The 13000-nt window shown below is 42.4% G+C and overlaps 1 protein-coding gene across 4 annotated transcripts in view; it reads right to left on the bottom strand.

The window, feature by feature from the left end:
• BICD1 (BICD cargo adaptor 1) overlaps positions 1 to 13000 on the bottom strand; it is a 726242-nt gene that overhangs the window by 27845 nt on the left and 685397 nt on the right. Inside the window, exon 8 of one of the 4 annotated variants that reach the window (XM_085652393.1) lies at positions 10915 to 11000. The exons of 1 other annotated variant lie outside the window; for it this stretch is intronic. In XM_085652393.1, the coding sequence (XP_085508519.1) occupies positions 10915 to 11000 (86 nt within the window). Of the gene's footprint in view, positions 1 to 10677; positions 10870 to 10914; positions 11001 to 13000 lie in introns of those variants that run through there. 2 more of the 4 variants (XM_085652395.1, XM_085652394.1) reach the window with 2 other exon arrangements.

Here is a 13000-nt window from a genome sequence, read left to right as displayed (position 1 = left end):
ATTATCTTTTTGGCCACATGTGCAATCCGCAGGGCTGTTGTGGGGGCATGCACGGCCCTCCATGTATATCCGCGAACCTCGCTGTGTAGTTATATGGGGCCGCACTGAGCTGGTCTATAGGAGTTCTCACTGGAGATTTCAAACGAAAACAAATGTTAGCAGATATAGAGATAAAAACTGAGAGAACAGCAAAGAGCTTTTACAGGTATGTAGTACATACAAGTATATTTAGAAAAAAATAGTGAGAGTAAGAAAGGTGAAAGAAACTGTGTAGCTTCTAGGTAGTTTACTAGAAGGGAAAATAGAAGGCTGATCAGATGAGTATATTTGCTAAAAATGCAGTAAGCAGGAAAGGAGCAAGAGGAATTTCTATACTGCATTTGAAATTGGAGGTGGGTGTTTGCTTATGTTTATTACATGTTTTTATAGCGGCAAACTTGTGGCATTCCAAATAGTGAGTAACCATCTCCCTCAAATCTTCACAAGCTGCTAATATTCGTGACAACTGCAGCTGATGAACGTTCTCCCAAGGGTGCTCTGGAGGTGGAATATTCTTCTGCACCTAGTTTCTCATGTATTATTCAGTTGTACACCCTTTCATGAATTGTTTTTAAGTGCTTCCAATTGGAACTTATCCCATGTGAATACTTCTTGGCAATGCTGCTGGGTAACTGTATGCAGCAAATGTTACACTGCACATATTTAGCTGTAATCTTTTCTCCTGAAGGTATTCTAAAATGTTACCAAACAGCACTTTCTTTTGTACTGGTGAAAAAATATACAAGCATGTGTTTAACGTAGTTGTGCACAAAACTGTATTTGTAAATAGTTAAATAAGTTGTGTTACGTTTATTTGTTTATTTGTGATGAGTACAATGCTCAGTGATCCTTAATTGGAATGAGATTGTGTGCAGTTTTGGTTTTTTTTCTACAGTCTTTATGATTTTTTTTCCCATCTGTTCAGTGATAACTGCTTAAAAGAACATTGTTTACCGTGTATGAGTAAAGAAGCTGAGAACAGTAAAAAAGGGATTATCAAATGCTTATTTATATTAATACATACCTTTACAGTAGTTATTTCATAGAATTCTGTCTTTATGCATTCTTGAAATTGTAAGCTACCTTTGTAATTCTATTAATTGTAAAACTAATAAATATTCCAGTTTTTTCTTTTTATGCAGATCGGTGGCACCATCTATTGAGGTAATGTACTTTACTAAATATTTCTTGCAGTGTGATTGCTTAACTTTAGGTTTTGAAAATGCACACTCAAGGACAGATTGCTACAGTTACTAACACACCTACAAAAACATCAGCACAACAACTCACACACCCAGCTACACACAGATAGAGGTACTCACACACACAGGCTCACACTGACACAGCCACTGACACACCTAGACACACACTGTAACAGTCACTGGCACACCCAACTACACACCGATACAACCACTGACACACCACCTAAACAGTAATGCATCCAATATTACACCCAGCTACACGCTGACACACTAAGGTACTTAGCAATGCAGACACTCATACACCCAGACATCCAGAAATGCAGACACTGACAGAGCCAACTGAAGATCAATGCATCCAATAACACACCCAGGCACATACTGACATACACACTGAGAGAGTCAGAGACTTGGCAATGCAGAGACTGACACACCCAGGTGTACACTATTGCATCCAAAAACACACCTAGGCACACACTGATGCACACAGTGAGACACTCAGAGACTTACCAATTCGGACACTGACACACCCATGCATACAGCAATGCAGACACTAACACACCCATCCGAACACTAATGCATCCAGAAAGACACCCAGGCATACACTGACACATTCACTGACACGCCCAGGGACATACCAATTAAGACACAGATACACCCAGGCATACAGCAGTGCAGACACATACACACCCAGCCAAACAGTAATGCATCAAATAACACACGCAGGCAGACACTGACATACCCATGCTCACACTGATGTATATGCTAACACACCCAGGCACATAATGATGCATACACTAACATACCCAGGCATACACTCAAGTATAGACTAACACACTCAGGCACACATTCTTGCATACACTAAAACACCCAGGCAAACACAGATGCATACACTGACATGCCCAGGGACATACCAGTACAGACATTGACACACCCAGGCATACAGCAATGCAGACACAGACATACCCAGCCAGACAGTAGTCCATACAATAACACAACCAGGCACACAATGACACATACACTGACAAACCCAGTCTCATACTGATGCTTATGGTAACACACCCAGGCACATAATGATGCATAAACTAACACAACAAGGCACACAATGATGCATACACTGACACGCCTAGAGGCGTACAATGCAGACACTGACACACCCAGGCATATAGGAATTCAGACACTGACACACCCAGCCAAATACTAATGCATCCAATAACACACCCAGAGACTTAACTTAACAGTGTAGACACTGGGACACCCAGGCATATAGCAGTGCAGACACTGAGACACCCAACCAAATACTAACACATCCAATAACACACCCAGGCACACACTGACACAAACATTGACACACCTAGGCACTTACCAATGCAGACACTGACACACCCGGGCATTCAGCAGTGCGGACACTGACACACCCAGCCAAATACTAATGCATCCAATATGACACCCAGGCACACACTGACACACCCAGAGACTTACCAATGCAGACACTGACACACCCAGGTATAGAACAATACAGACACTGACACAGCGATCTAAAAACCAATGCAACCAAAAAGATTCACAGGCACACACTTAGGCACCCATTGACTTACCAATGCAGATACTGACACCCCCAGCCATACAGCAATGCAGACACGGGCACAGCCAGCCAAACACTAATGCATCTAACAACACAGCTAGGCACACACTGTCACACACACTGATACACCCAGAGACTTACCCATGCAGACACTGACACACCCAGGCATAGAGCAATGCAGACAGTTACACACCCAGACACACACTCATTCACACAGTGACACACCCAGGGACTTACCAATGCAGACACTGCCACACCCAGACATACAGTAATGCAGACGCTGACACACCCAGGCAAACACTAATGCATCCAATAACACACCCAGGCACAGAGTGATGCACACACTGACATCCAGGGACTTACCAGTGCAGACAATGACACACTAAAGTACACACTGATGCAGGCATTGACATGTACAGCCAAACAGTAATACATCCAATAACACACCCAGGCACACACTGACGCACACAGAGATTTACCAATGCAACCACTCACACATTCGGGCATACAGTATTGCAGACACTGACAGCCAAACACTAATGCATCTAATAACACACCCAGGCACACACTGACACACCAGGGACTTACCAATGTAGACACTGACACACCCAGGCATACAGCACTGCAGACATTGACACACCCTGCCAAACAGTAATGCATCCAACAATGCACTCAGGCACACATTGATGCATACACTGACATAATCAGGCTCACACTGATGCATATTCTAACACACCCAGGCACATACTGATGCATACACTATCACACCCAGGCACTCAATAATGCATACACTAACACACCCACTCTCACACTGATACAGACACTGACACATTAAAAACACAGAGCTAGCTCTTTATTTGAGGAGATGGTGGTTCTAAAAAGAACCGATTTTTAACAGTTTTTTAAAACTTTTTTCTTCCTTTTTTTAACAAAAAGTGAACAAGGTAGTAGTGAAAAGGGTAAGGATGGAGAAATGCAAAGAAGCAACTGTCTTCACTCTTCAACAAACATTATGTAGTCACTTGAAGCAACAACAAAAAATAGGAATGTGTCACTTCTTAGAACTTCACTAAAAAACCTAAGGTTACAGTGACATTATAGTTAGGAAATAGAGTGAAAAACACCTTAGAAATTCACTGGAAAAACAAAGGTTACAGGGATGTTATAGTTAGGCTCACATTTCACTCATACAAAACAATTAAAATTCAGCAGGTATGGTTACCTCAGCTAACTATAACTTACGCCCCTGCAATGCACTGCTTATAACCTCACTGATGATATCATCCACAGAACAACTCACACACACACTCACACACCCATTCAACCTTTCATACACCTACTCACCCTCCTCACATACCCATTGACAGACCATACAACCACTCACATACCTACTCACTCAACCATAGAGCCACTCATACACCCATTCACTCACTTATAGGGGCACTGACACAGCCACTCATGCACTCACCCATATTGCTACTAATACAACCAGTCACTCACCCATACAACAACTCATAAAGCCACACACTCACTCATTCAGCTACTCATACACCCACTTCTTCAACTATAAAATCACTTACACAGCCATTCACTCATCATTTGAACCTCTGATCACAAATCTAAAAATACAAAGGTATGCTGTTCCTCAAAAGGCTTTTAATGATATAAGAGATGTATGAGTCTGCAAGGTCAGGAGGAGATTCCTCCTTAAGGAAAAAGACCCTCACACATCCGGCAGACTAGCTGTCATATTTCGTCAGCGTGTGGCCCAGATGTCATGTTTCATCATTAGGTCTGCTCCGAATCGGGGCGGCGCTGCAATCCCCGATCGGCGACCTTTGTGGCGCCTTTTAGTGGAGATCTTTATTCCTTTAACTGCCGGTAGGTGAAGTGCAGGTGAGGGCCCTAAAGTGAAGTGTGTGTTGGAGAAAGTGTGTTAAAAATAAGTAGTGGAGATCCTTAATAACAGAGTTTAATGAGGGAGGTCCCACTCTTAATTAAAAACAATAATGTGCGTAATCCTACAGTAAAGGTGTCTGTTTTACGCTATAGTGATCAATGGTCAACATGTTTCTTGCATTGGTTGATGTAACCGCAATTCTTCAGGACCAGAAAGTTCACACACTTATTGGTAGTGGTAGCAACTGATAAAGCACTTACCACTGATACAGCACCCTAATAAGTGGTTACTTATAAGGATAAGGTAAAAACGCCTGTAAAAAGAGATACAAGGAGACAAACATACAAATCAAAAACATCTTACTACCACAATCTTAGTAAAATCGCCTTATTTGCTGCAACAAAATGGTGTCATGCAGTACTCGTAACGTTCAATCGTATAACAAAGGTGTGTCAAACAAACTTGTTAGTGGCTAAAGGAAATAATTCCCATGGTAAGACAAACGCTGCTGCAGAAATCACACGTGTCTTAGTATTGGAGAAACACCGTGACCACATAACTTATTAAAAAACTTTTTTAAGAAACTTTTCAGACAGCTCAACTCACCCTAAGGTGCAATGTTTTAGGCTCCAACGAGTAGGCGCTGGATATCGACACTGAGTAGTGCAGTGTCCTGTTGGAAAAAGGGAGGGGAAACATGTACTAGCATAGGTCACGTGTATGTATCTACGAACTCGTAAAGTATCATCATATACTCTAAAGTGGCAGCTACCAAAGACTAGTTGTCAAGGTCTTGATCCTGTTCAATGCCCAAGACTATTGATGTATAAAAAGAGAGAGCTCGCCAAAGAGTAAGAGGTAACTTACAACGGTCCGCAATACGGACCATACGGACCAGAGGATTGTATAATAACTGGTTGATACATAACAGTAGTTCACCCACAGTGAATGTTCGTGGGTAGGGCCCTGCCCACTACTCCTGGAAGGTATATGGAAATTGATTGGCATTTTTTCTCTTTTAATAAACCTTGAACCACTCGTGGAACATCTTTTTATGTATTCCTCACCCAGCAGGGCATGAGCGCCCCCTTTTGGCTCTAATAACTGTATCTTTGATTGGTTACTCTGTCTGTCACGTTACCTTATTGATATGTGGCTGTTACTAGGAGATGGGTTCGTGTGAACTGCCACGACCAAATAAGTTAGTTTACGCACTAGCTTATCTCCTTGTCTTCACTCGTCGACAGTGAATGACGTGTCACGCTCTCTGACACGAGAATGTTGTTAAGTGAGTACTTGAGCTCGCGCCACCGGAAGGACACTCCGCGCACCACTCCTCTACCCTATGAGTTGATTGGTTCTCGCCGTCGATTGGCTCCCTGTCCCTTTGTATTCCACCCGCCAGAGACTGATTGTGTCTCCCGAGTCGGCGTGGACACAAGGTAGGATTCGAGGCGTCCCGTATTGCGGACCGTTGTAAGTTACCTCTTACTCTTTGGCGAGCTCTCTCTTTTTATACATCAATAGTCTTGGGCATTGAACAGGATCAAGACCTTGACAACTAGTCTTTGGTAGCTGCCACTTTAGAGTATATGATGATACTTTACGAGTTCGTAGATACATACACGTGACCTATGCTAGTACATTTCCCCCCCCTCCCTTTTTCCAACAGGACACTGCACTACTCAGTGTCGATATCCAGCGCCTACTCGTTGGAGCCTGAAACATTGCACCTTAGAGTTGAGCTGTCTGAAAAGTTTCTTAAAAAAGTTTTTTAATAAGTTATGTGGTCACGGTGTTTCTCCAATACTAAGACACGTGTGAGTTTCTGCAGCAGCGTTTGTCTTACCATGGGAATTATTTCCTTTAGCCACTAACAAGTTTGTTTGACACACCTTTGTTATACGATTGAACGTTACGAGTACTGCATGACACCATTTCGTTGCAGCAAATAAGGCGATTTTACTAAGATTGTGGTAGTAAGATGTTTTTGATTTGTATGTTTGTCTCCTTGTATCTCTTTTTACAGGCGTTTTTACCTTATCCTTATAAGCAACCACTTATTAGGGTGCTGTATCAGTGGTAAGTGCTTTATCAGTTGCTACCACTACCAATAAGTGTGTGAACTTTCTGGTCCTGAAGAATTGCGGTTACATCAACCTATGCAAGAAACATGTTGACCATTAATCACTATAGCGTAAAACAGACACCTTTACTGTAGGATTACGCACATTATTGTTTTTAATTAAGAGTGGGACCTCCCTCATTAAACTCTGTTATTAAGGATCTCCACTACTTATTTTTAACACACTTTCTCCAACACACACTTCACTTTAGGGCCCTCACCTGCACTTCACCTACCGGCAGTTAAAGGAATAAAGATCTCCACTAAAAGGCGCCACAAAGGTCGCCAATCGGGGATTGCAGCGCCGCCCCGATTTGGAGCATACCTAATGATGAAACATGACATCTGGGCCACACGCTGACGAAATATGACAGCTAGTCTGCCGGATGTGTGAGGGTCTTTTTCCTTAAGGAGGAATCTCCTCCTGACCTTGCAGACTCATACATCTCTTATATCATTAAAAGCCTTTTGAGGAACAGCATACCTTTGTATTTTTAGATTTGTGACCCGGCTACGTATGCTGGACCTGTCTTAAATAGCCTTTGTTCCTTCTTGTTTTGGATTATAACCTCTGAACACAGCCATACACTCACCCATACAACTGTTCATACACCCACTCACACAGCCACACAAATATTTACATACCCATTCACACATCTATACAACCATGTACACACCCGCATACTCACCTATACAAACATTAACACAGACACTGATTCTCAAACAGCTAAACACCTATACAGCCAATCATAGTGCCACTCACTCACCCATATAGATACTTAAACATCCACCCACTCACTTATAGAGCCACTCAGACAGCCATTCACTTAATGATTTAGCCACTCACACATGCACTCACCTACCCATAGAACCACTTACATAGCCACTCATCCACTCATACAACCTCTCACACACCCACTCACTCACCCATACAGCTACTTATACACCTACTCACTCACCCATACAGCTACACACACACCCACTCACTCATCCACACAGAAACTCACACAACCACTTATTCACCCATGCACACACTCACACACCTAGTCACACACCCATATAGTCACTCACACACAGATTCAGACAGTCTCACAGGTGCTCAGATGTCATATGTTAGAAATACTATCACTCATTAGTAGTACAGAAAGAATAGTAATTTAACTTATATATAGTAGGTTACTATATATTTTTTAGTGTCAGAAACATTTACAAAACACTTACATGCACTGGATGATGTTATGAGTGATATAATATGTGCGGTCATAAGCAGACATAAGTTATAGTTAGCTCAAGTAACTATAACCGCTGAATTTCAATGGTTTTGTGCAAGTGAAATGTGATCCTAACTATAACTTCACTATAACCTTTGTTTGATTTTCAGGGAAATTCTAAGTTTATTTAAAATTCTATTTCCTAACTATAATGTCTCTGTAACCTTATGGTTTTTCAATTAATTTATTAGTTTAAAAGAAATTATATTTCTTAACTATAACGTCCCTGTAACCTTAGGGGTTTTCAATTAATTTCTAAGGTTTTTAAACATTTTTATTTCCTACCAAAGCTTGGTAATAACTATCCAGGGATACATATGTATATATACATATATAAAAACACACACACACACACACACATTCTACACTTATAATGGCATCGGGAATGTAGATTTAAGGGGGGTCTTTGTAGTGTTATGCCCTCTAATAACTGCATTCTGTGGTAAATCATTGGGTACAGTTGATCTAAGTCAGTTACGGTGAGGTCTTTGTCAGATTTCACTTGGATTTTAAAATACACACACATATAAAAACTGTCTCTCTCTCTCCACCCCAACAATCCACACTCCTCTCCCTCTCCACTGCCTCCTAAGCCCCCCTCAATAATGCAGGTCATATAATGTCTTAACTAGATAGCTAGCGTGATTATTGAAAAGTCCGAAGGTCAATCCTCCCCCTCCATCATTGAGATGAAGATACACCCCTGTCTAATGCTCTATTGGATAGAAACATAATCACCCTCTGAGACCCAGAAACAAGGAGGGCCTGTTGGCAGAGGGCTTTAATGTAAAAGCAGAGGAGAAAGAGATTGGGACACAAGGGAGTTTATAAGGTCCATGAACATGTCACTTCACACCTGCATTCAAGGCTTACCATATTGTTTCAATCACATCATGTTTTACAATAAGGAAGCGGACAAATATTTTGATTGATATTATGCATTAAATAGTGTCCTTGTACAATTATCAACTGAGGTTATTGCAGTTTTGATTTTCTATATGCACAGATTTTCCATCACAATGTTGATCTGCTCCCTACACTAAACAGAAAATGTGTTCTCATATAAGAACAAATAATGTAATTATTAGAAATTAGAAATTGGTTATGTTACAGAAGGACATACATACATAAATATAAATCAACCTGGTGTCAGGCAGTTCAACAAGGGGGAAGGCAAGCAGGAGTAAATGGAAAGGTGAATGGAAAGCGGAGAAAGAGGAGGGCCAGAATTCAGGATAGAGGCACAAGAGTATGATGAGCAGATTATGTGGGTTGACAAGGTGCAGAGGTGAAAAGTTAACTGTTGATGTTACTACTTCCACCTGCTTCTTTGGTTGTTCATGAGATGGGAATGTACATTTTATACAGGCAATGTTTGGTTTTTGTATTTGCTTTTCTTTAAGATATTAAATGTAGAAAAGAGGTAGTAGGACTTTTCCACTGAAGTGAATATGTTGCTTTAAGAGGTTAAGTACCCTAAGAGACACCAAACATGGACATTTTTATGGGGATATCCTGTCTGTCAAAAATGGTACACTTAACTTTGCACAATATAATTCTATATGGAAGAAGTATTGAGTGATATCTATAAAAATAAAGTAAAATAAAGAAAAGAAGATCTATTAGAATTTTTAGGCGCTAGTGTAGTAAATTAAAAGCTGACTTTGTTAATAAGGCATTAAACTCAGTAGGCAACAGGCTCCGTTTAACATGGTGACGACAATTATAAACACCCCAATTATCTGTTTCTTAGGCCCCATTACGATGCCATTCGGACGAATGTCCGACAGGCATCCTGTTGGAGATGGGACTGCCCAACAAGGAGTAAGTGGTCCCACTCCTAAATTATGATGCGACCGCCTTCACAGAAGTCCAAAAGTGTATATTTCTTATTGCGGCATGTGCTGCGGGTTGCAGCACAAGCCGCAATAGGAAAATTATACTTTTTAAACATCCATGCACCGTGTGGTAGGCACCACAGGTACCCCCCCCCAGGCCTCATGGCGGAGGCAGCGGGCACATGGGGACCTTGCTAGGGGCACCCAAAGTTCGTTTTAGACAGCCTTTCTATGGCAGTCAGACTGCCAAGGAAAGACTGTCGGAAACGTGCATCATAATCCCCATGGCAGTGCCTGAGCAGGCACCACCTCCATTTTGGCGATTAAGATCCACCCTCTGCCCTAGAGGCTCCTTGAGCCTGTTGGAGGCAGAGCGGATTTCTCCACAGGCATCGGTCGGACCGCCTGTATTATAATACAGCAGTAGGACTGCTGCCCCAGATGTCGGGGGACTGCCGCGACAAGCTGTTGGATAGCCTTCTGCCTGACATCGTAATGGGGCCCTTATTCTTCAAAAAATTACCTCCTGTTATTTGAACATGTGTTTGTAAAATAAATCTAGCAGAGATAAGATAAACATGCTATCAAGATATGCTCATTTCTGTTAAGGCTTATGTATTGTGCAATCAATCAATGTATCATTGGAAGTGTTTGAGGTGGCATTAACTGCTGACATCTGAACACATTGTAACCTACCCCAAGACAGTATGTCCATAAGCCTTCTGTTCTCCTGCAGTCTGTGTGTAGAGGTAGCTGTCACAAGGAGGTCTGGCATGCAGAAGTGGATGGGTGGGTGCTGCTGGCAGGACCACAGAGCTGGCATGCAGAACGGGATGGGTGGGAGCTGGTGGCAGGACCATGGATCTGGCATGTAGAAGGGGATTGGTGGATGCTGGTGGCAGGACCATGGAGCTAGCATGCAGAAAAGAGTAAAGAGAAGAGTCAGCTGAACATTACCTGACGGCCGGGAAGTCTGGCCACCGGGCTAGTTGTGAGAAGTGTGGCGGTACGGAGGCAGCAGGCTGCTGACAATCTACGAGAGACTGATACATTAGACATATACGGTATACAGAGAGATGACAGAGAAAGTAGTCAGTCATAAGCAGACAGTACAGGTCACTGGGGGATTCAGTGAGCAAAAGCTAATACGTTCACAGAGGCAACACTAACACTGTTCATCCTTTCACAGTAGGAAGCCCTGTCAATGCTCTTCATTTGAGGAACAAACTCATACAGGTGAGTAGGTTGCATAATTCAAATACTACTTCAACTCAGTTATGGAACTCCTTCATGAGCATACAAAGGAATGGACAGGCTTGTATTTTTGACTCTGCCAAATTCCATATAGGCCCTGGGAGAACAAACGCATACGTGTAAATTACTTACTTATTCGATGAATGGAAATAAATTGTGGAATGTGTCAATGAGCTATTGTAGTTCAATACATATGTGAACCTAGTTAAGCCACTTTATTACATCATAATGAATGCATGCTCCCATTCATACTGAGTAGCTTCACATTGCAAGAAACTAATTACTAATGTCTGGTCATTTTCTCATGTCAGATTTCTATGCAGGGGACTGTACTAGATTGTCAGTGTATTATTTATCATTAAAAATCATTCATTTGTTCATAGATAAAGGAGACAAGTTAGAAAATTGAGTTCAATTCATGGCATTTGTAGAGTGCACAGCTGCTTTTAAGAAGGTGTCCCGGCACTAGCCTAGAACTCTGCAGGAGTGGAGGAAGAAACTGCCCGTCTAGATCCCAGCTAGACAGGTGTCAAAAAGCAGGGTTTTGAGGCTATGTCTGAAAATGAATTCCGAGACAGAGCACACACAAGCTCAGTGGCAATGAGTTCCACAGTTTAGAGGCAAGGTAGATAAAGGATGTACCACATCTTCTGGCTTTGTGTAGGTGCGGAACTTGAAGCAATTTGAGATTATTATTTCTCAGGGATCTAGAATGGAGATAAGGCTTGAATCAGGACCTTTGTGAGTGACTGCCCTGAAGCTAGTGAAACCCCACAATAAACACAATATCATAGCAAATTGAACATCACCAGCTTCCAAATGTGCATCACCCAAATTCCTTTTAATCCTTTAAGTTGCAGAGGTAGAGGCAGATGCTACAAACATAACACTGTCATTAATCTACTCGTATCTTTAAGATCGTTCACTCTATCCCAATTTAGGGGTCGATTATGATGTCGTCCAGAATGGCTCCGAACGGTATTAGATTTGTCTGAATCCGATTCGGAACCCGCCTTTTGGACCGACTCGGACACGTTTCGCAATGAGATATTACGATGGCTGGGAAGCATTTGAACTGTCCAACTCGTTCCGAAAGGCATTGGGAGTAACTGAGTCGTTCAGAATCGAATCGTAGCGGTCTACAGAGCGCGTTTCCAGCCGAGCGATTAGGATGTCAGATTCTGACAGCCTTTTCGAATCGGTTGTTCCGAGACGAATAGGCTGTTGGAATCTGAGCTTGGGGGTGTCGTAGCAGCCCCTCTTCATCCGGGGATCTCTGAATCGGGTTCATAGGAGTACTCAAGGGTCCCCCCTACCCATGCATGCACAGTGTGGCAGGCACCACAGGGTGCAAAGTTTTCCCCAACCACCCCATATGTCATGGGAGACTGTGTTCTCGTTCGGAACACAGACTCCCATTGAAGTAAATGGCAATCTGACCATATTGTATCCGGAATCATCCGGATGCATCAAAATCGCTCAATCCTGACTCCCCGGATCCAAGTCATTCGGAAAGCATTCCGGACCCGAATTGGTCAGAATGCTTTCCGGAAGAGATCGTAATTGGCCCCTTAGTCTGATATCAAAGCGAGGTCTTATACTTCATGCACAAGCACTATTTGGGTAAGTCAAAGTGAAAATAAATGCTTCCTGCATAGTGTGAGTCCCCTGCTCTTTCTTTCTGATCCACTGGAATGATGGCTCATGCTGTGGACTAGGGCTTGTTAAACAAGCCTCAGCTACATGTGCTCTGCTAAAACAGCACCCCCTTGTTCTCCCATTGCAGCTC

Source organism: Triturus cristatus, chromosome 4_1 (assembly GCF_964204655.1).
Source record: "Triturus cristatus chromosome 4_1, aTriCri1.1, whole genome shotgun sequence".
Lineage (NCBI taxonomy): Eukaryota > Metazoa > Chordata > Amphibia > Caudata > Salamandridae > Triturus > Triturus cristatus.
Note: the sequence above shows the minus strand (reverse complement) of the source record. Positions and strands in the feature narration are given on the sequence as shown.